The sequence below is a fragment of the Moschus berezovskii genome, chromosome 23 (genome assembly GCF_049115385.1).
Source record: "Moschus berezovskii isolate FMDL1 chromosome 23, NW_MosBer_1.0, whole genome shotgun sequence".
Lineage (NCBI taxonomy): Eukaryota > Metazoa > Chordata > Mammalia > Artiodactyla > Moschidae > Moschus > Moschus berezovskii.
Window position 1 is genome coordinate 15,715,029 of NC_142482.1, and position 21,834 is coordinate 15,736,862.

The window sequence follows — 21,834 nt, forward strand, 5'->3', positions numbered from 1 at the left end:
AGTCTTCTCCAACACCACAGTTCAAAAGCATCAATTCTTTGGCACTCAGCTTTCTTCACACTCCAACTCTCACATCCATACATGACCACTGGAAAAACCATAGCCTTGACTAGATGGACATTTGTTGGCAAAGTAATGTCTCTGCTTTTTAATATGCTATCTAGGTTTGGCCATAACTTTCCTTCCAAGGAGTAAGCGTCTTTTAATTTCATGGCTGCAATCAGCATCTGCAGTGATTTTGGAGCCCAAAAAAATAAAGTTTGACACTGTTTCCACTGTTTCCCCATCTATTTCCCGTGAAGTGATGGGACCAGGTGCCATGATCTTAGTTTTCTGAATGTTGAGCTCTAAGCCAACTTTTTCACTCTCCTGTTTCACTTTCATCAAGAGGCATTTAGTTGCTCTTCACTTTCTGCCATAAGGGTGGTGTCATCTGCATATCTGAGGTTGTTGATATTTCTCCCAGCAATCTTGATTCCAGCTTGTGCTTCTTCCAGCCCAGCGTTCCTCATGATGTACTCTGTATATCAGGGTGACAATATACAGCCTTGATGTACTCCTTTTCCTATTTGGAACCAGTCTGTTGTTCCATGTCCAGTTCTGACTGTTGCTCCCTGACCTGCATACAGTTTCTCAAGAAGCAGGTCAGGTGGTATGGTATTCCCATCTCTTTCAGAATTTCCCACAGTTTATTGTGATCCACACAGTCAAAGGCTTGGCATAGCCAGTAAAGCAGAAATAGATGTTTTTTGGAACTCTCTTGCTTTTTCCATGGTCCAGCAGATGTTACTATTAGTTTCTGTTTAAAATGTATTCGATTTCAAATCTAGTGAGTGTGCCCGACTGGACAAAGATGTGAATTTCTTTTACAGTTCCATGACGCTTGGAGTAAGCTTATGGAGTGGCTGGAAGAGTCAGAAAAATCCTTGGATTCTGAACTGGAAGTTGCCAATGACCCAGATAAAATCAAAACGCAACTGGCACAGCATAAGGTGGGTGGGCAGCTAAAGGAAGCACATTGTGTCATCGTACGTCTCAAGGTCACTTTGAAATTCTTATCTGATTGTGTGTTTATTCGTCATTAGAGAAGAAAGGCTGTCCAACGTGAACTCATATTAAATTTAAAACCAGTTGCCCTTCATGTTGGTCAAAGGGCAGTCATATCTTTACTCTCCAAGAATCATTCCATTATGATTCTGGGATTAACTGTTAAAAGAAAATACACAAAATTAAAACCGGACTTTTTCTACTATCTAAAACACATGAAGGATTTCCAGAGGTTGAATATTGGTACTTCAGTTTATCACAACTTCCTTGTCTGTACTGAAAAGAATGTAGGTTTTGCCACATAGATTGCTTTAAACAGTGCAGTGGGCAAAGTTGGTTGCCTATCCTAAATTGGTATTATTGTGTATGTGTGTGAAATTTCACCCCTGTCCTCAAAGAGACATGGTCACTGGTTTCCTTGTGCAGACAAGAAGATATGGAAACACTGTTTTTTATATTTTCTAACATATGTATTCTAATCACACGCCATTCAAAGACCACCTCCCACTCTCCCCAGCACTTTCGAATTTGGGTCTTTCTGTATCTTACTCTGTAACACGATCATCAGCCCTCAGGGTGAGAATGTGTGTTGAAGGAGTGTGTTCCTTCAACGGGTGTGTAATTTTAGATTTTACATGTAAATTATTGCTTGGAACATGATAATTTTTAAAAGGCTATATAAGAAATTGGTTGATGTAAGTTTTATCTTCATCATGAAATTCTAGCCATCGTGTTTATTCAGGCTGGTGGCTCCGTTCATGGGTGTTACTGACTGCAGGGGTTGGGATGCTGGGATGATGGGGGCCCGTTCTTTGGCTGGATGAGGGGTCGCGAGTGGCCTATCCTACTGGCCCCTCTGCGTCTTCCCAAGAGCTGCCCCTCCAGCACTGGCAGCCCAGAGACAGGGACCAGCACCCTCCCTGCCCTTCTCGAAGTAGACCACCTGATATGAACGTAAGCATAGACGTGGGATTATGAAGTCTGATGAAAGCACGTTACATAGTTAAAGTAGAAAATCCGGGGAATACAAATGTATGTAAAACCCTATTAGATTCTCTTTTTCCTAGTATGACCTGTCACGGTCACCCTTTCTCTGAGATAAGGATACGAGGTACATTAAGCCAGTTTTAAAAGAAAAGAAGTGTTTTCTCTTTATCATTTGGGTACGTTTAAAAACTTTGACTCTGTCCTGTATTCAGCTGTAACATTTGTTACGTATCTGCTGTGTGAAGCGACACACACACATGTCAATACCATGATTCTAAAGCTAACATTCTATTGTGAATAGCAGAAAACAAACTATAAAAACAGATAGTGGAATGAATACGTGTGTGTGTGTGCGCCAAGCTGCTTCAGTCGTGTCCGACTCTGTGCGACCCCATGGTCTGTAGCTCTCCAGGCCCCTTTGTCCATGGGATTCTCTAGGCCTGAATCCTGGGATGGGTTGCCATTTCCTTCTGTAGGGGATCTTCCTGACCCAGGGTTAGAACCTGGGTCTCTTACGTTGCCTGCACTAGCAGGCAGGTTCTTTACCACTAGTGCCACCTGGGAAACTTACTGCCAAAAATAAAGTCATTCTGGACTTTAAGTCATAATTGCTCAGAGTATTAGCCACATTTTCCTCTCCAGACTGTCTTGGGTCTCTCAGTAGTTCATTAGCAATTCCATAGTATCATCACTGCTTATATTGTTTGCAGTTTATATCTACATGAGATTCAGAATTGGTTTTGCTTGGAAACTGTTCTTGTGGTAACAGTAGGCGCTCTGAAAGACATTGTGAAAAGATTCTGTGAAAAGTCAATCCTTCTGTTTGAAAGTGTAGACTCTGCTCTCCCCTGGCGTGTTCCCGTGTTCTGCACCCTGCACCACCTGACTCAGTGACTGCCCATGTCTCTGCTTATTTATCCGGGATTTTTCACTGTCTCTTAGCTATTTGTGGATTGGTCCCAAGTAGACACGCGCACTGTTTTCTTGTTGAACATGCAGGAGTTTCAGAAATCCCTCGGAGCCAAGCATTCTGTGTACGACACCACCAGTAGGACCGGGCGTTCCCTGAAGGAGAAGACCACCCTGGCTGACGACAACCTGAAGCTGGACGACATGCTGAGTGAGCTCCGGGACAAGTGGGACACCATCTGTGGGAAGTCAGTGGAGAGGTAAGATGCTCTGACGGTGGCCGCTCACCGTGCTGGACCCCGGCAGATTCCATAATCCTGGTGCCTGGCAGGGAGGGCTGGGGCCCCTGAGTACATGCCTCCTGTGCCTGGAGAACACCTGCTCACACTGGAGGCTTTTCTGTCCATTACTGTTTGTCTCTAAGTGCTCGGTTCATTCCAGATGACATCCCTCTCTGAGCCCCCACCACCCCTGCCATGGCACTGGCCCCCAGCTCTGCCATCGTCCTCTTCACACCCATCCCCACACCCCAGCAGACCTGTGTCCTTAGAGCAGAAGTGGGCTCTCGGGGCCTCCCTGTCCATAGCCTTTAGGGACCGGCTCTCGGGTGTGGATGAGGACACGGGCTCCTCACTGTGCTGAGTGGGATCCTCCCAGCCTGGCCCCACCACCCCTTCCCAGCCTCCTGCCTCCTCCTCCTAGCTTATCAACCACGAAAACCCAAAACTTAAAATAATGTTTAAGTACCTGAGAAAGTAAAACAGCGGTAGCAGAGTTTGTGCATGCATATGTGCTCGATCGCTATTTGTGTCCAACTCTCTGTGACCCCGTGGACTGCAGCCCAGCAGTCTCCTCTGTCCATGGGTTCTCCAGGCACCAGTGCTGGCGTGGGCTGCCGTTTCCTCCTCTTGGGGATCTTCCCGAGCCAAGGATCACTTCAGGGCCTTTTGTGTCTCCTGCATTGGCAGGCAGATTCACGTTGCTTATAAATGCTTTCAAGTTTCTCATCCATAGTTAGTCTAATTGCTTTTGTCAGTGTCAAGATTAAACAGCATATTATATATTTCACTCTAAGGAGCTTCATCATGTTTTTTATGGTTAGTTTTAAAAAAATCTTTACGATTCCAGTCTCAGAAGGTTACAACTTTTTGCAGTGTCCTCTAAATGATTTCACAGCAGTTTATAAGGCATTCTTGCAGAGACAAAAATTCCCAGTGATGAACAGACGCGTGAGTGGCAGGCGTTAGTGGTGGGGACACGGTGACCACAGAGCCAGCCGGAGGGGCTTTGGGGTGATAGACCGTGTCCTGATTGCAATAATGCTACATGAATACAGACATGTTAAAATCCATGGAACTATACCCATGCAGAATCAAACGTACTGCATGACTCTTGAAAATGTACATTTTTTTTCATGGAAAAGGCATATTTTTATGACGAAAGCAAAGGGTCCGTGATTTCCAGAGGTGATGATGAGGGACATTTCCTGGAATAGATGCCATGTATTTAAGGGATAAAAAAGAAAATTTTAGAGGAATTTTGTTATTTTCTAGGAAAGCAGAGAAACCGCACTGAATCCTAATATGGTCCTTTTTCTCTCGAGGTCTGCCCAGCCTTCATAGATGGATTTTAGTTGTTCCGTTCTTAGAGGGTGGCTTTTTTGTTCCCCAGATTGATTTTTTTCCATTTTTCCCGCCAGACAAAACAAATTGGAGGAAGCCCTCTTATTCTCTGGACAATTCACAGACGCCCTGCAGGCCCTCATTGACTGGCTCTACAGGGTCGAGCCCCAGCTGGCAGAGGACCAGCCTGTCCACGGAGACATTGATCTGGTGATGAATCTGATCGATAATCACAAGGTATGGTTATCTGGGACACGTTATTTTATCTCGTCTGATTATTCTGAATATAGAGGGAATTGTAATTACTTCACTGAGCCTTTTAAGATCTAGAGACTGTGTGTCATGCTGCGTCATTTAATATTGAAATATGTATGCCTTTGAGCAGAATCAGGAAGTACGCTTTAAAAGCTATGCAGGAAAATTGCTTTAGTATCAGTGAAATACTTTGTTGTATTTTTTGTTGTTGTTAAATTTAATTTTTTTTAATTTTAATTGGAGGCTGATTACTTTACAATGTCATATTGGTTTTGCCATACATTGACATGAATCTGCCCCAGGTGTACATGTGTTCCCCATTTTGAACCCCCCTCCCACCTCCCTCCCCATCCCATCCCTCTGAGTCATCCCAGTGCACCAGCCCTGAGCATCCTGTACCATGCATCGAACCTGGACTGGCGATTCATTTCACGTATGATAACGTACATGTTTCAATGCCATTCTCCCAAATCATCCCACCCTCGCCCTCTCCTACAGAGTCCAAAACACTGTTCTACACACCTGTGTCTCTCAGTGAAATACTTTGGTTTTCCATTTTCACATCTGCAACCTTGCTAGAATTTGGGAAGTGACTTCATTGTCTGCCACTTTTAAGCATATTTTAAGAATGTTTTATTATCTTTTATTAATGCATTAAGTAATTGTGTGATGTAATGTAAAATCACGGTGACCTGGAACTGGGTGGTTGCTGAAACACTAGGTTTATCACATGAGCTGCGTCACAGATCGGCATCTCTGTTTTCAGAAACCGTGTTAGCCTTGCCCCTGGACCTGTCGCGGTTTATGAGACAACCGCATGAGCCATCAGGATCTGATTACTACTTTAAGAAAGTCGGTTTCCTTGCCATCTCCTGATATGTATGTGAAACTGTTGTGCAAGTCAGAGGTGATATTTGAGACTCCCACTGATACTGAGTGTGAGGTCTTCAATTATGATCAAATGCTGTTAAAACTGAAAGAATCTTGAGAACAGCATGAGGCCTGGTACTATTGTAGGGTTGCTAGGCATATGTACAGTTATAACTCTCCACTTGAATTCATATATAATTCTCTATAATTTTGCAGTTTAGAAACTTTAATTTTAAATGTTCTCTTTACACCTTCCTGGTTATGCTATTATGATCTTACCTGTGAGTTTTAAAATAACTGGTGTTTTGCATATTTATTTGCCTTTTTCTCATTCCACGATCACACTTTATAGAAGGGAATTTGTTGGGTTTGAACATGAACAGGAATTAAGAGAACAGATGAAGGGCATCAGTCAGGTCTACAAGCATGTTAAAAGCTTTAAATTACGTTGCTTTGCCTATACTGAGACAAACGTTCTGTGGGTGATTAATGCAGTCTTTCCCATCCCCTGGCTCTCATTCAGTGAGTAATGAATAATGTAATGTTACTTTGTGCATAAATGCCGCTTTTATAAGCTCACTGTCTAAATATTTACTCCCCTAGGCACTTGCCAGGTTTTTTATATACTAAAGGTCAACAAGAATGAATTAATCATTCAGCATTAGTAATACAATTGAAAGGCCCAATAAGAAGTTAATGTATGCAGAGTGCATTGGAAGGTCTACTCAGAACCGTTGGACTACTGCTATCACAAATGGAAGCGTTAGAGCCTGTACCTTGGATCTGTGTGTGTGTGTGTGTTTATCTACGGCTACGCCTCATTTAACACTGTCAGTGTGAAGTCAGCAAAGAACTCATCACACTGTTTTTGCGACGGACTCACTTTTGTGAATGATCCAAGTATCAGACTAGAAACTCGTGGATCGAGTCACAAGGGTAAAATGTGCTTGGTAGTGTTCGTTTGTGATGACTTTTTAGAAAAATAAGTTGATTTTAGTTTATAGAGGAAGTTGGTTATTTGAAAGATCTGGTTGCAGACAGATTCTTAGGGGTTCATTCTGTGGCCAAAGAAGTCATTTTAACCCCTGGCAAATCAGAGTTCACCAGAACTGGGCAAGAAAGAAGAATAAAAGGCTTTTTCTTCAAGGTGACAGATAAGGAGTCGAGCTTCTAAAATCTGTCCTTACGAGTTAGTGCCCAGGATGCTGTGAAAGATACCACAGAGGACTGTTAGAGGGAAAAAAGGCCGTGTGCCAGCCCCTGCGGGGCTCCCTGCCCTTGTCCTTGAGTCAGTCTCTGAGGCGCGTTTGAAGTCCCAACATATCATTTAAGAAGGAACATTTACTCAGGAAGGCATTACAAGGTTGATCAAACTGATGTAAGCCCGTACTTGACAGGAGTGGTGTGACTTGTCTTATTTTCTGAACTTCTGCAGAAAACCCAAGTCATTAAACCGTAGGTGTTGGAGAGCCGTGCATGCTGTTAGGTGCACACGCCTGTTTCATGTAGTACGTATTACTCTTTGGGCTTGGCAAGTGAAAGTTCATTTTAACAAACTTGGTCCCAGGTCTTCCAGAAGGAGCTGGGGAAGAGGACCAGCAGTGTGCAGGCGCTGAAACGCTCGGCCCGGGAGCTCATAGAGGGCAGCCAGGACGACTCCTCCTGGGTCAGGGTCCAAGTGCAGGAGCTGAGTACACGCTGGGAGACCGTGTGCGCCCTGTCCATCTCCAAGCAGAGCCGCCTCGAGGCTGCCCTGCGCCAGGTAAAGTCCTGCGCTCACATCGCCAGTGGTGCCGACAGGCTCTGCGCTAAGGAGCACACAAGCCCCCTTGTCTCAGCTGGGGGATACTCAAGGGAGGAAGTTCTTAGAGCATCCTCCCATACCTTCTCCCACCTACCATCTCCTCTCTAAAGAATTTCAGTGACTCACAGAGTGAGGTTTCCTAATCTTCCCATAAAACTGCTGGTGGAGCCTTTTTTCAGCAAAAACATTAAGATGGGCTGCCATTCCCTGCAAATCAGATGGTTAAAATGGTGAACTGTTCTTCCTGAAGGCATTTCCACCAGGTTTTCCTGCATTTGTAAAATGCAGCACCATGAGTCTTTCTCTTTTTCCTGGGAATCATGGATATAATGAATCACTTTAAATGTAAGACTTGTTCTTTTTTTCCTGGAGAGGAAGACTTGACTCTACTAACGAGCGTATTTGGGGCTCTCTTTCGGGCACATGGCACCCTTAGGCGGAGGAGTTTCACTCGGTGGTCCACGCCCTCCTGGAGTGGCTGGCGGAAGCTGAGCAGACGCTGCGTTTCCACGGTGTTCTCCCAGACGATGAGGACGCTCTCCGGACTCTCATTGACCAGCATAAAGTGAGTTACATGAATGCTCAGTAAAAAATAAGTGAGAAAGCCAAGCAAAATAGAGAAAATGAATTCATGATTGCGAATACCAGCTGCGTGAGTATCTTCCTTTCTGAGAAGCAGTGTAAGATCTGGTACGTTTTTAGAATTTACCTGTATCTTCCATCCTTACATAGGTATGTCCACATGCACCTACCCACATGGATGTGTGGCTGTCTTATTATGCCTTCTTCATAGAAGGTGGCTCTTTTAAGACTAGTTACTCAGAGGGGACCCTCCTACACCGTTGATGGGAATGTGAGTTGGTGCAGCCACTATGGAGAACAGTGTGGAGGTACCTCATAAAACTGAACACAGAGCCACCATATGATCCAGGAACCCTCCTCCGGGGCACGTATCCAGATAAAACTAACTCAAAAAGACACATGCACCCCTATGTTCATAGCAGCACTGTCCACAATAGCCAAGACATGGAAGCAACCTGAATGTCCACTGACAGACGGGTGAATAAAGACACCATTTATGTGGCACATAAATACGTACACCGGAGAAGGCAATGGCAAGCCACTCCAGTACTCTTGCCTAGAAAATCCTATGGACGGAGGAGCCTGGTAGGCTGCAGTCCGTGGGGTCGCTAAGGGTCAGACACGACTGAGCGACTTCACTTTCACACATTGGAAAAGGAAATGGCAATCCACTCCAGTGTTCTTGCCTGGAGAATCCCAGGGACGGGGGAGCCTGGTGGGCTTCCATCATGGGGTCACACAGAGTCGGACACGACTGAAGTGACTTAGCAGCAGCAGAAGCAGCAAATACATACACAGTAGGATGTTCCTCAGCCATAAAGAAGGAAACGATACCGTTACGCAGGAACATGGGTGGACCTAGGAAGGGCCGCAGTAAATGAAGTCAGAGAAAGACAGATATCGTATGCTACCACTTGTGTGTGGAGTCGGAAACGACACAAATGAACTTATCTACGAAGCCGTCTCGTGGACATAGAGAATAGGCTTGTGGTTTCCGTGCAAAAGGGGGAGCTGGGGAGGGGTGGGCTGCACATTTATAGGATGGATGAACCACAGGGTCCTGTTGTACAGTACAGGGAAGTAAGTATATTCAATATCCTGGGGTAATCCATAATGGAAAAGAATATAGAAATATATATCTGTGTAGCTGAGTCACTTTGCTGTACAGCAGAAGTTAGCACAACATTGTAAATCAGGTATACTAACTGATCTTGGAATTTTATTTTTAAGCCTCTGCAATTGTTCTTAATCAAGAGCTACTTTAAATTCTTTTGCAGAGTAACTTATATTGCAAATTATAGATTAAAATGGTTTATGTAAGTAGACATACTGTTAAATAATTAACCAAATAAAATTCTGACCAGAGTTTTCAGGTCCAGATTTTTCCTGTGATAATACATAGGACTCGCAAAACCGTTATGAAAGTGGTCCAGAGAGCTCTTCAACAGATTATTTTTTAACCTTTGACTCTAAAAATCAGGAATTTGCAGTGCTAACTGTTTTATTTTGCCCCCTGGCATATAGTGTTCATTGTCTTAAAATTAAATATCTTGAGGGTTTTTTCTATTTTTTAATTGAAGTGTAATTGATTTACAGTGTTGTATTAATTTTATATATAAATATGTACATTGTATAATTTACATATATATATATATACACGCACACACATACATACAGTCTTTTTTATATTCTTTTGCATTATGGGTCATCCCAGGGTACTGAATATAATTCCCTGTACTACACAATAGGACCTTGCTGTTTTTCGTCCTGTATATAAAAGCTTACCTCTGCTGACCTCAACTTCCCACTCCATCCCTCACCCAGCCCCCTCCCTGTTGGTACCCGCAAGTCTGTTCTGTGTCTGTGAGTTTGTTTCTGTTTCATAAATAAGTTCTTTGTGTCATAGCTGAGGTTCCACATGTAAGTGGTATCATATGATATTTGTCTTTCTCTGACTTGACTTAGTATGATCATCTCTAGGTCCGTCCATGTCCCTGCAGAGGGCATGATCTCATTCTTTCTCTGGCTGAGTGATGTTCCATTAAATATATGTACCACATCCTCTTTGTTCGTCCATCTGTTGGTGGACATCTAGGTGATTTCCTTGTCTTGGCTATTGTGAATATGCTGCTGTGAACACAGGGGTGTGTGGATCTTTTTGAATTAGAGTTTTGTCTGGATATATTCCCAGAAGTATGATTGCTGGATCATATGGTAACTATTTTTAGTTTCTGAAGAACTTCCATACTATTCACCGTAGTGGCTGCCAACTTAGATTCCCACCAATAGTGTGGGAAGGTTGCCTTTTCCCCACACCCTCTCCAGCATTTGTCATTTGTAGACTTTTTAATGATGGCCATTCTAACCAGTGTGAGGTGGTACCGCATTGTAGTTTTGATCTGCATTTCTCTCATGATTAATGATGTTGGGCATCTCTTCATGTGCCTGTTGCCTGTTTCAGTGTATTGGTAGTAGTAATGTCAGCATTGTAAAGGATCTTTTTAATACCATTGAGTAGCCTTGTGTTGGAAACACATCATTGATTCCAGTGTAGTGTAGATGACATGTATGGTGACTTTTTGTTTTAATCACAATGCTCTCTCAGTGATGGTTTGCCTACCCTGCAGCAATGAAATATTACCTTGTTATTCATAAAAGGGATGTGAGTTTGTATAACCTTATCTGGAGGAATGAAATGCTCATGCACTTTTTCAAGTTCAGGCTAGACTGTATAAGTGGGAAAATGGCATCACATTTGCTATAATTTTTTGACTCAGTTCAGTATTTTGAAAATCTGCTTTGTGTTACCGTGTGCTGACCGTCAGCTGCGTTGGGCTCCGCTGACGTGCTGGGGTTTGGGTGTCAGAGTGTCTCCTGAAGCCCCGGGTGCATAACCGCCTTGCAGAACGCCGCCGCTTGTGGTCTCACCACCTTCAGAGCGGGGCCAGGAAGCCCTCAGAAACACGGGAGGCAGGCAGGCAGCCAGGCTGCGATAGTGGTTTTAACAACAGATTCCTTTTAAATATTTTTAAATTAGCATACAATTATATGCAGTGTTATAATTGTAATAATATTTTACAGTAACATTGTCCTTTCTTTTCCATTTCCTTTGTTTCCCTTCCACTTTCACCAATAGAAGGCAAACAGAATACTTAATTTCTTAGACTAGATCCCTCTCGAAAGAATCCAGTTTCTAAATTGGCAAGGTTTCCCACGTAACCACAAGCCACTAAGCAGTGCTCAGACAGGCCTGGAGGAGCCCGGGACGCTGTGTTGGCTGGCACCTGGTCCACACCATTCCATGGGGCCCAGTTTGCAGTGTGGGAGTAGTTAGGGTCAGCTCCCCTCTGGAAAGGCACAGCTGCTCTTATCCTCTGGTTTTTTCTCTTCCCAACAAAGTTTGTTTTCTTTCACCTTTAAGTGAAAATTAAAATATTTTTAAAGTAGGTCCTGATATTTGAAAAGTGGGTCATTAAAGTCTGTGAGTCTGTTTCTGTTTTGTAAATAAGTTCATTTGTTTATGGTTACCAAGGGAAAGGGCAGGTGGAAGGATACATTAGGAGTCTCGGGGTAACGTGCACACTCCTGTATATAAAGGAGGTACTCAGCAAGGACCCACAGTCCAGGGAACTGCGCTCGGTACTCTGTAGCAAGCTTTACCGGGAAAACAGTGTGAAGAACGGATACGTGTATATACATCGCTGAGTCATGGTGCTGTGCACCTGAATCCAGCACAGCACTGTAAATCAACTGCACCCCAGTGTAAACCAAAAGTTACAGTAGGTCATGTGAGCGGGGTGACTGAACCTTGACTCCCCCAGCATTTTTTCAGCCACAGAGACACAGAATTGAGTAAGACACTCTCTTGATCTTGTGCATCTTAACATCTAGTAGCTGTGCATGTAAGTGCATTGTTTTATCAGAGCAAAATTCCAGCATAGGAGGCATCAGACAGTCACTCCGGAGGTTCGAAAGGAAAGGTCACTAGACATGCGTGCCCGTCATTGAGATGACCCCCTGGTTGCTGGCTGTGGGTAACACTGGTGCCGTCCATCCCCTCCCACTCTTGTCAGGGCAGGAATCATTCTTGGTGTGGGGTCCAGATAGATTAGACGGGTCAGTGGGTGTTTGAAATTCAGTGCAGGGTTTGGGAGGCATGTCACATTTTTTAGGGCCAAGATTCTCATCTTTTAGCCCCATGAATCTATGGGTACAGTTCTGATGGCCGAAAGTAAAGCATGTGAGATACTTCTAAGCAGGTTGGTTTGACTGCTTCCAGACCTGTTGAGGTTTGTGCATCCTGCCGAAGCTGAGGATGGCTCTCTTTACCAGACTTTGAGATGGGTGCTTTCTCCCAGAGGCCAGCCCTGTCAGACTGCTTGCTCCAGCCTCTTGGGCTTGCTTCCCGCCTGGATGCTGGGGCTTCTCTCCTGCACCCCAGACCTTCCCAGTTCCTGGCCAGCCTGCTCTCTTCCTTGGCACTTTTTGGATACGCATTCCTGTCATTCCTGGCACAGGGAATGCTGCTTTAAACACTAACCTCCTTGTCTTATTTGCTAGAACATTTTTTTTTCAGTCCGTATTTTTTCTGTCTCTGGTTTAGGCCCTGTCCCAGTTCTCCTCTCTGTGAATATAGTAATTGTAATACATTCAAACTCAGGAGCGTGTTTTTTGTATGATGTGTTTGTAAAGCATGAGACAGTGCCCTGCAGTTGGATTCTGAGAGCTTTTTCCGATTTCTGTTCCTTCCGTCACTCAGTTCCTCATCGCTGAACGATTTCCAGCTGTGAATAAATCGATTTAAGTTCTTGCTTGCTGGTTTAGCTCTGAGAGTCCAGTGGGCACTGCCTAAATTTTGGTTTCAGCCTGCACGCCTTTGTTTCTGCCTCAGGAGTTCATGAAGAGACTGGAGGAGAAGCGCACCGCCCTCAACAAAGCCACCAGCATGGGGGACGCCATCCTGGCCATCTGCCACCCCGACTCCATCACCACCATTAAGCACTGGATAACCATCATCCGGGCCAGATTCGAGGAGGTGAGTGCGTGCGCCGCAGGCCGTGCGTAGGGCAGCAGGAGCTGTGAGAGTCAGGGCAAGGGGCTGTGCACACTTGGGCAATTGATGATGCCTTTAAGGCTGTGGGAACCTGGAGGCCTGCATCCTTTGTGAGGCCATTCCTCTGGGTATTACCTGTCTCTGCCACCCACTTTTCTTGAGGAAGTTATAGGTGTTCTGCAGCTGTGTTCCTGAAACACGAAAAGGCAAATACTTGGTTCACTGTAGAACTTTCTGTCCAATTTCACTTCATATCTACCGAATAGGTTTTTCAGAGCCATCTATGCTTATAGAAAGAATTGCACACACAAGTGAATTCCTTTTGTATTTAAGATCTTAGCTATTTTTCTTTTCCACCCTGCGCTCCGTGGAGTTAGCATGCATGATCCTTCAGGGGATGCCAGTTTGAACTTAAACTGGAAGGCGAAGGGAAGCCTGGGTGATTGATGGCCATCTTCCCTTCTGAGGGTGACCAGTGTTGTAAAGGGTTCCCGTATCCTCCACCAGCTTGGCCTCAGGACCACTGATGGAATCTTGAAAGACTGGAAGAGTTACGGGTCTAGCCCAGGGTGATCCTGATACACGTTTCAATTTTGTGTGAAATCACGCCCTAAGATGGAAGGGAGTGGGAGCAAGGTCTGTTTGTCCATCAGGTGCTGGCCTGGGCGAAGCAGCACCAGCAGAGATTGGCCAGCGCCCTGGCCGGGCTCATCGCAAAGCAGGAGCTGCTGGAAGCCCTGCTGGCCTGGCTGCAGTGGGCCGAAACCACGCTGAGTGACAGGGACAAGGAGGTCATCCCCCAGGAGATAGAAGAGGTGAAAGCCCTCATCGCGGAGCACCAGGTAACACGTGTCACCCCAGCCCCCCTTCTCGGGAGAAGGCTGTGCTGCCCATTCCACTTCCTCTGCCCCTCCCTGCCGTGTCTGACTCCACCCCGGCCCTGGAGCTTCTCTCGCTTTTCTGGGGTCTCCTGCCCTTTTTGGACGCTCCCTTGGCAGGCAGCTCTCCCTGCGTTTTATCCCCAGGTCCACCCCTCCCCTCCTGCACCCCCGTAGCCGCCTCATCTCTCTGTTCGCTGGGCCACATTTGCATCTTCTACTGTCTGCTCTCAGCATCTCACAAGAAGCCCGCCAGTCCTTCAGACACATCTCATCTCAGTGGGAACATATGGTCTCACTCAAAAAAGTTTCAGGTTCGGAAATGATGGGCATCACACTTACCTACTGTTTGCTCATTCATTTCTTTAATGTGCATTTATGAAGATCACTGAGTGTCAGATTACTTGGCTAAGCCATTAACAGTGCGGTCGTATTTTAATAGAAGAGTAAGATTTCACTGCCTGTGCGGCCCTGCAGCGTTAAAGTGATCCGTGTTCTCCAGGGTGATGGACATTCTGCAAACATGCTTCTTCACTTTCCTCACTTTTGTCTGCTTCCTCCTTGTCCCATCATTTTTACCAGGCTCTGCCTTTGCCACCGATTTCGTATACAGAGACACATGGTCGATCATGATCATAAGCCCAAGGAGATGAGACAAATGGCAGGATAGTCAGACCTTTTAATATAAACTTGAGCCCGGAGGGCCCTCACTGGTAGAGCCCATTTATTAATAGGGATATTTGAGATGTTTCCACATTTAATGTAAATGCTCTCTGTCACTGTATATCAAAGACATCTTAAACATTTCAGATACGTAGGTGAGATGTGTCCCTCGACAGCCCAGCTGACTCATTGCTGAGCAAACAGATACTCACTTTGAGATTCTTCAGGGAGAGCCTGGACGCTTGGTCCTGGCTGGTCACAGACAGGTGTGTTCTTCACGCAGCTGCTCCCAGGGTGGTCTTCAAATGAGAACAAATTGCTTTTGAAACACTGTACTTACTACCTATAACACTTTGTAGTCTTTAGAAGTAAGTAATTGCTGTATTAACGGTGGTTAGATTTTTTTCCCCTAGATAAAACATGTTATTTTGTTCTTTTTCCAGAAATCGTAGTGTGGTCTTTTTATTTTCTCTTTTTAATTCATTTCTAAAGATAGCGTTCACTGATGAGTTTGTATTTATTTGGTGTCACCGCTCTCTTTCAGACCTTCATGGAGGAAATGACCCGAAAGCAGCCTGACGTGGACAAAGTCACCAAGACCTACAAGAGGAGGGCAGCAGACCCTTCCTCCTTGCAGTCCCACATCCCGGTCTTGGATAAGGGGCGAGCAGGACGTAAGCGGGCCGTTTCTTTAAAACGAGGATGGTTATACAAGAAAGTTAACTTCCTTTTATTTTGAGTTATGGTTTGACATTGGGACTTCTCTGGTGGCTCAGACGGTAAAACATCTGCCTACAATGCAGGAGACCTGGGTTGGGAACATCTCCTGGAGAAGGAAATGGCACCCCACTCCAGTACCCTTGCCTGGAAAATCCGATGGACGGAGGAGCCTGGTAGGTTACAGTCCACAGGGTCGCAAAGAGTCAGACACGACTGAGCGACTCCACTTTCCTCTCACTTTGACATTTTGGAGGCGTAGGTGGTTCTACATGAGCTCTCAATAACAAGAAGTTTTCTTGAAAGAAAACATGGGCTACGTGTTATAGCAACTTATTTAAAAATAAAGGTAAATCCAGGTTTCCATATGTAACCTTATTTGCTTGAAATGTATCTTTAAGATTAGCCAGAAGAAATTAGAAAGATTTGCAACAAGAACAGAAATCATCACCTCCTTTGACATGACTCCTTCTGCTTCTAGTATGTAAATAACCTTCAAGTGGAATGGAATAGGAATGGCCGTGACCTAACTGCTCACTAGTAACCAGTAATCTGATTGATTTTGCTCATGGTCCTATGACTTCAGGCTCTATTTACTGACTTCCCAGCCTGTCTTGACCCAACACAATGACATTAAATTCAATAATAGGTTGGATAAGATTTAGAAGACGCACAATTTATACCAATTTGTGATTTTCTGAATGGTGTCTTAGTGGGGAAAAAAAATGGTTTTGGGTCTGCCATGGTAAGAAAGTGGTTACAGATTCTGCACGCAGAGTGCTTGGCTGTCCTGTGCCGCACACCTCCCCTCCACGAGCTGGATCATGCAACCTTGGATGTGTTATCTAAACCCTTTCTGAACTTCAGTTTTCTCACCTGTAAAACGGGAGGATTATAACCTACATGGACTGTGGTGAGGATTTAATTTAACTGCTATGTGTGAAGTGTTTCCTGGACTGTTGTTAAATTCTCATTAAATATTAGCTGTTGATATCTCTGTACAGCCCTGTGGGGGTTAGGAAATCTAGGCAAATCTCAGGTCAGACACTACCTTCCTATGTGAGCTGAGGCCAGTGATGTGTTTTTCTGGATCACATTTAGTTAGATGAGGAAGCTCTGTGACACTGTAGAAGGCTGTAAGTGATAGAAAGAGGGAGGAAGCTTGAGGAGTATGGTAAGTTGGGACGTGAGCCAGTGTTTGGGGGCTCAGCCTCAGCGGGAAACGGGCCTGGAGGAAGGCCGGCTGCCTCACACTGGGTGGTCAGGTTAGGGCTGTCGGGGGTCTCACTGACTCCGGCGCCCCCAGTACCGCCTGCCCGCACCTGCCATGCTTGGGGCCTCAGCCTCTTAGTCACAGCTGGGCTTCTGGAACCAATTCACAGACAGCAGTGCCCTGACTAAGTAGCAAAGAGGAAGATGGCAGGGTGCTTCTTTGGAACTCAAGTGGCACAGAATTTAGGTTGAAAGCTGTTTGAAGTGTCAGTGTATTGAGAGAGCATTCTAGTACTCCAGGGTTCCTGTCAAGATACGTTAAAATGCCTTTCTCTCTGAACAGTATGTGATCCCTGTTAAGTAAAATGCATTTGGATCCTGATACCGTGCTTCACCTCAATCAGAGTTTCTACTCGTCACCATCAGTAGTGGACTTGATTCAATCTGAATGAGGAGCAGGAGAGGTCAGACCTTAACGCCTTCCAAACCCCTGGAGACTTTGCCATCCTAATCAAGTTGTGTTTTAACAGGTAAACGCCTCCCAGCCCCAAGCTTCTATCCCTCTGGATCACAGACGCAAATTGAAACCAAAAATCCCAGGGTCAACTTACTGGTGAGCAAGTGGCAGCAAGTCTGGCTTCTTGCCTTAGAAAGGAGGAGGAAGCTTAACGACGCCTTGGACAGACTAGAGGAGGTAGGAGGCTCGTGTTCGGCTCTGGATCGTCATTTGCCCTCCTTCACCAGAACGCAGTGCCAAAATCTTGATTTTTTTTTCAACATTTCTGGTAATAGATAAACTATTGATGTCAGAGTGCATATTTTATTAATATTTCTAAGATTAATGCCACAAGTATGAATGATTTTATGGAGAAAAAGCCCTGATAGATGGGCTTTGGATTTAAGGGATCAAAGTCAAAAACAAACATTGTAACATAATCAGAAGCCGCCGCCTTAGGAAAAGGTCTGGTTTGACACATTTGCTGATGGCATCATCTAGCAACTGTAATCATTTATAATGCAGATCTTTTAATTATACATACGCTGATCTGAGACTCTTAGAGTTTCAGATTCTGGAATTGGTGAATGTTTCAAAGGTGGGAGTTGAAAGCGCCTGGTGGCGGAGAGCTCAAGGGGTTAAATGGGTCATGCTGAGCTGGGCCTGCTCCCCAGGGGCACAGAACTGTGTGACTTCACTGTTACCAAAAAATTTCCGTTTGACATTTTGAGTTTTGTTTCTTCTGCTAAGTAAAGAACAGAGCAGTGGCAGTAATGAAATAAACTTTACAGGATAAGCATTGAGGCCCCCTTTGCAAGATGATGTCTCTCGGAAAGAACGATGTGTGTGCATTGTCTAGATGATCATCAAAAATAGCGTTAATCATATTGTATAAGATAGAATTCTTGTTATCTAGAGCAGCAGTCCCCAACCTTTTTGGCACCAGGGATCAATTTCGTGGAAGAGAGTGTTTCCACAGACTGGGGTGGGGGTGGTTTCAGAATGATTCAAGCACGTCACATTTATTGTACACTCGATTTCTGTAATTATTGCATAAGCTCCACCTTGGATCATCACGCAGTAGATCCCCGAGATTGGGGACCCTTGACTTTAGAGGATCATTAAAAATAATGGTAATTCATATTATATAAGATATAATATTTTTTTCTAGACCATTAAAAATAATGTTCATATCATATAAGATAAAATTTTTGTTGTCTAGAGGATCGTTAGGAATCACACTTATGTTGTATAAGATGTAATTTGAGCACAGTAGTCACTCAGCAAAATGCCTCTTGCCCTTTTCAGCTTAGAGAATTTGCCAACTTTGACTTTGATGTCTGGCGCAAAAAGTACATGCGCTGGATGAACCACAAGAAATCTCGAGTGATGGACTTTTTCAGGAGGATCGATAAAGATCAGGATGGGAAAATAACCCGACAAGAGTTTATTGACGGAATCCTTTCCTCAAGTAAGTCCCACGTGAGGAGGCCAGAATGAATGTAGTTTTTTTAAGAAAATGAGCACAGTTTAAGTTTTGGAGCCAGGAATCTTGTGTTACTTATTAGTAATTAGCATCACCTTTAAATTTGGCTTTGAAGTCATTGCCCTCAAAAAACCAAAAAACTGTTGTTGGTTAAACTGTATGGCTTTGGAGGCAGGCACACGTACTGATCGTGTCACCACAGATACACTGGCGGTGGGTGATCAGCTCGGGAGTTCTGGATTCTTAGGTGGTGTTGCCTGGCGTAAAATGGGCAGTCAGTAAGTGCAAGGCGGTCCCTCTTGTTTGTTGTAGTTCACATTCTAATCTAATATTGTCATCACTAGGAAATTACAAGGCTGTAAAAATTCTCAAAGTACATGCCCCTTCTTGGTGATAGGTTAGTTTGATCCTGTGTTTGTGATTTCTCTGGCAGAGGTTACCAGAAACCATTCTCAAAGTAAATTTCACATAAATTATTCCGTAAGTGGTGCTTGAACCATATGAAATTTGCTAATCTTAAATAGTTTTTATCCTAGAAAAATGGCCACTTCATAAGATTCGAATAGTAAAGGGTAAATTTAGGCCACATATATAGTGATTGTGCATTTGTTATATAAATCAGGTTTTTCTCTTTTTAAAGATTTTATTATATTTGATCATGCTGATCATTTAACTGGCCACACTACAATTCAGATGTACAAACAAGATTGTCTCAAGGCAGAATTAACAAGTTAATACTACTTACTTTTTTTTTAAGATTTAAATCTGTGGGGGACTTCCCTGGTGGTTCATTGGCTAAAACTCTGCACTTAACACTGCAGGGATCATGGATTCAATTCCTGGTCAGGGAACTAAGATCCTCCAAACGACCCACACGAGGAGGCAAAAACAAAAAAAACCCACACAAATCTTTTTGGTAAAATTTTATTATAAATGGAAGGTTATCAACTTTCTTTGGGAGTACAGTGTACTGAGAATATCTTAATTATTACTTGTATATGGAATCTAAACAAAAAGTCAAACTCACAGAAACAGGGCAGGAAGGTGTTTGGCTGGAGGTGGGGCAGAGGCTGGTGGGAGAGTACAAGTTCCCAGATATAAAGTTAATGAGGCCTGAAGATCTAATGTATGACTATAGTTATATATATATATATATATGTATGTATAATACGGTTATATATGTATAACATATATTCTTATATACATATATATAGCATATATATAAATATATAACATGGTGACTATGTAACATGTATAGATTAGAATTTGCTGAAAGAGTAAAACTTACCAAAAAAAAAGTGCAAAAGATAAATATGTTAGGTGATGGATGTGTTAACTAGGTGAGCGGAATCCCTCCACAGTGTGCATATATCACATTATTATGGTTGCATCTTAAATAGCGTGCAGTTTCATTTGTCAGTCATCCGTCAGTAACGCTACTTACTATTGTTTTGAAACTGTTAAGAGTTCCCTACCAGCCGCCTGGAGATGAGTGCGGTTGCAGACATCTTCGACAGAGATGGAGACGGATACATCGACTACTATGAATTTGTAGCTGCCCTTCACCCGAATAAGGATGCATACAAACCCATCACTGACGCTGACAAAATCGAAGATGAGGTACTGCTTACCTTGATGCTGCGTGCAGCAGTCACCTCATGTTCTGCCCAGATACCCTGCACAATTGATGCTGCTGCTTTATTTCCACGTTTAGTTGTTGCATAAAGGTTTTAAGGGTGCCACGATGTGATATTAACATTAGAGTGACTGTTTTATCATTGCTTTTGGCAGGTGACAAGGCAGGTAGCTAAGTGCAAATGTGCAAAACGATTCCAGGTTGAGCAGATTGGAGACAACAAATACAGGGTAAGTTTCCAAAATAGCTTTGAGGTCCGCTTAAAGGATGAGAATTAAAAATGTGATCTGCATTGCTTCCCAGGAGTGCTAATGACTTATTTTTACCATCTATCAAAGGCTACTGATACGTGAAATTCCAGCTTCTGTAACTTTAAATGATATAAAGATGGCTTCTTGTATATTAGGACATATCTTTGACATGTACAGGATGTCCATTCAAGGAGAAAAATATTCAGAGGAAAACACATCTTGTATATTTAGATTGGTTCATATTACTTTATAATTTATTTTATTATGATTCAAGGTAAGTTGTCATACTTTTAGTTAAAAAACTATTCCAAACTAGGAAGTGAAGTTAAAATGTTGACTCGTTTTTATAAACGTGAGAAAGAGGCAGTGTTGTCCTCTGATGCAGAATTTTTTTTTAAATTTAAATCTCAATAATTCACTTCACCGTCTTTCAAAACAATTACTTGAAAGCACTTGTGACTTAGTCCCACTTTCTTTGTCATTTTGGAGCCTCTCTTATTTGCAGTAGCTAGACAGGAAATGTGCTGGGTTTCCCTCCTGTAGTCTGTTGCTTATAAATGAAGCAGTATTCATTTTGTTTTTGTATTTCTGCACTGAAAACCATAAAGTTTGTTCACATTTTTCCACACGATGGCACGGAAAAACCCAAGTGAACTTTTTAGCCAACCCAGTATACGTTTGAATTTTTACCTTAAATTTGAAACCCAAAGACTTTCCAAAAAACTTGTGTAGAAAGTTTTCTGATTATTTGGTTTGAAGTTGGGAAAAATGGGTACCTGCAAATCTCTAAACTAGATACCGTATCCAGAATCCCAAAGTGTGAGAGAGAGAGAGTGTGTGTGTTTGTTTTCTGGAGTCATATGAAAAGTTTCCTATTGAACTAATTGTGTCTTTCTTCCATTTTTCATTTTTTTTTATCAGTTCTTCCTGGGAAATCAGGTATAAACCAGTGGAATGTATTCTCAAATTCCCAATGTTTTTTTTTTTTTTTAACTTTAATTCATAGTCATTAAAGCTTGCCCTGGCCAATCTTTCCCATGCTGTCCCCCTAGCTACTACATTGTTGGTTGGCGTGGTGTTTCTGTCAACGCTATAAGGGTCCTTGATCCAGGACTCCTTTTTGCTTTGTGTCTCAAATGAGATTACCTTCAAGCAAACCAGATAATCAGTTGTAGTTTGGCTAGGCACAATGTTACAGTGCAGTTTTCAATCCTATCTTTGATAATCCTGTTCCCACCTGTCATATGCAACTACTCATCGCAGCACAAACTTGACTATTCACAGTCTCCACGCGGTCTTGTTGGTGCTTGACCATTGAGGAGGAGGTTGCCCTGAGTAGGGCAGTGAGAATAGGGCCAGCCTCTGG

At 43.5% G+C, this 21,834-nt stretch overlaps 1 protein-coding gene across 23 annotated transcripts in view; it reads left to right on the forward strand.

Moving 5' to 3' along the window:
* DST (dystonin) overlaps positions 1–21,834 on the forward strand; it is a 542,031-nt gene that overhangs the window by 509,499 nt on the left and 10,698 nt on the right. For 19 of the 23 annotated variants that reach the window (XM_088831326.1, XM_088831327.1, XM_088831322.1 and 16 more), the window contains 13 exons: positions 873–992; positions 3,034–3,203; positions 4,643–4,802; positions 7,258–7,452; positions 7,931–8,059; positions 12,968–13,111; positions 13,783–13,971; positions 15,215–15,344; positions 17,130–17,293; positions 18,404–18,566; positions 20,047–20,201; positions 20,373–20,447; positions 21,390–21,407. In XM_088831326.1, the coding sequence (XP_088687452.1) occupies positions 873–992; positions 3,034–3,203; positions 4,643–4,802; positions 7,258–7,452; positions 7,931–8,059; positions 12,968–13,111; positions 13,783–13,971; positions 15,215–15,344; positions 17,130–17,293; positions 18,404–18,566; positions 20,047–20,201; positions 20,373–20,447; positions 21,390–21,407 (1,812 nt within the window). The remainder of the gene's footprint in view (positions 1–872; positions 993–3,033; positions 3,204–4,642; positions 4,803–7,257; positions 7,453–7,930; positions 8,060–12,967; positions 13,112–13,782; positions 13,972–15,214; positions 15,345–17,129; positions 17,294–18,403; positions 18,567–20,046; positions 20,202–20,372; positions 20,448–21,389; positions 21,408–21,834) is intronic. The other 4 variants (XM_088831318.1, XM_088831320.1, XM_088831328.1 and 1 more) reach the window with 1 other exon arrangement.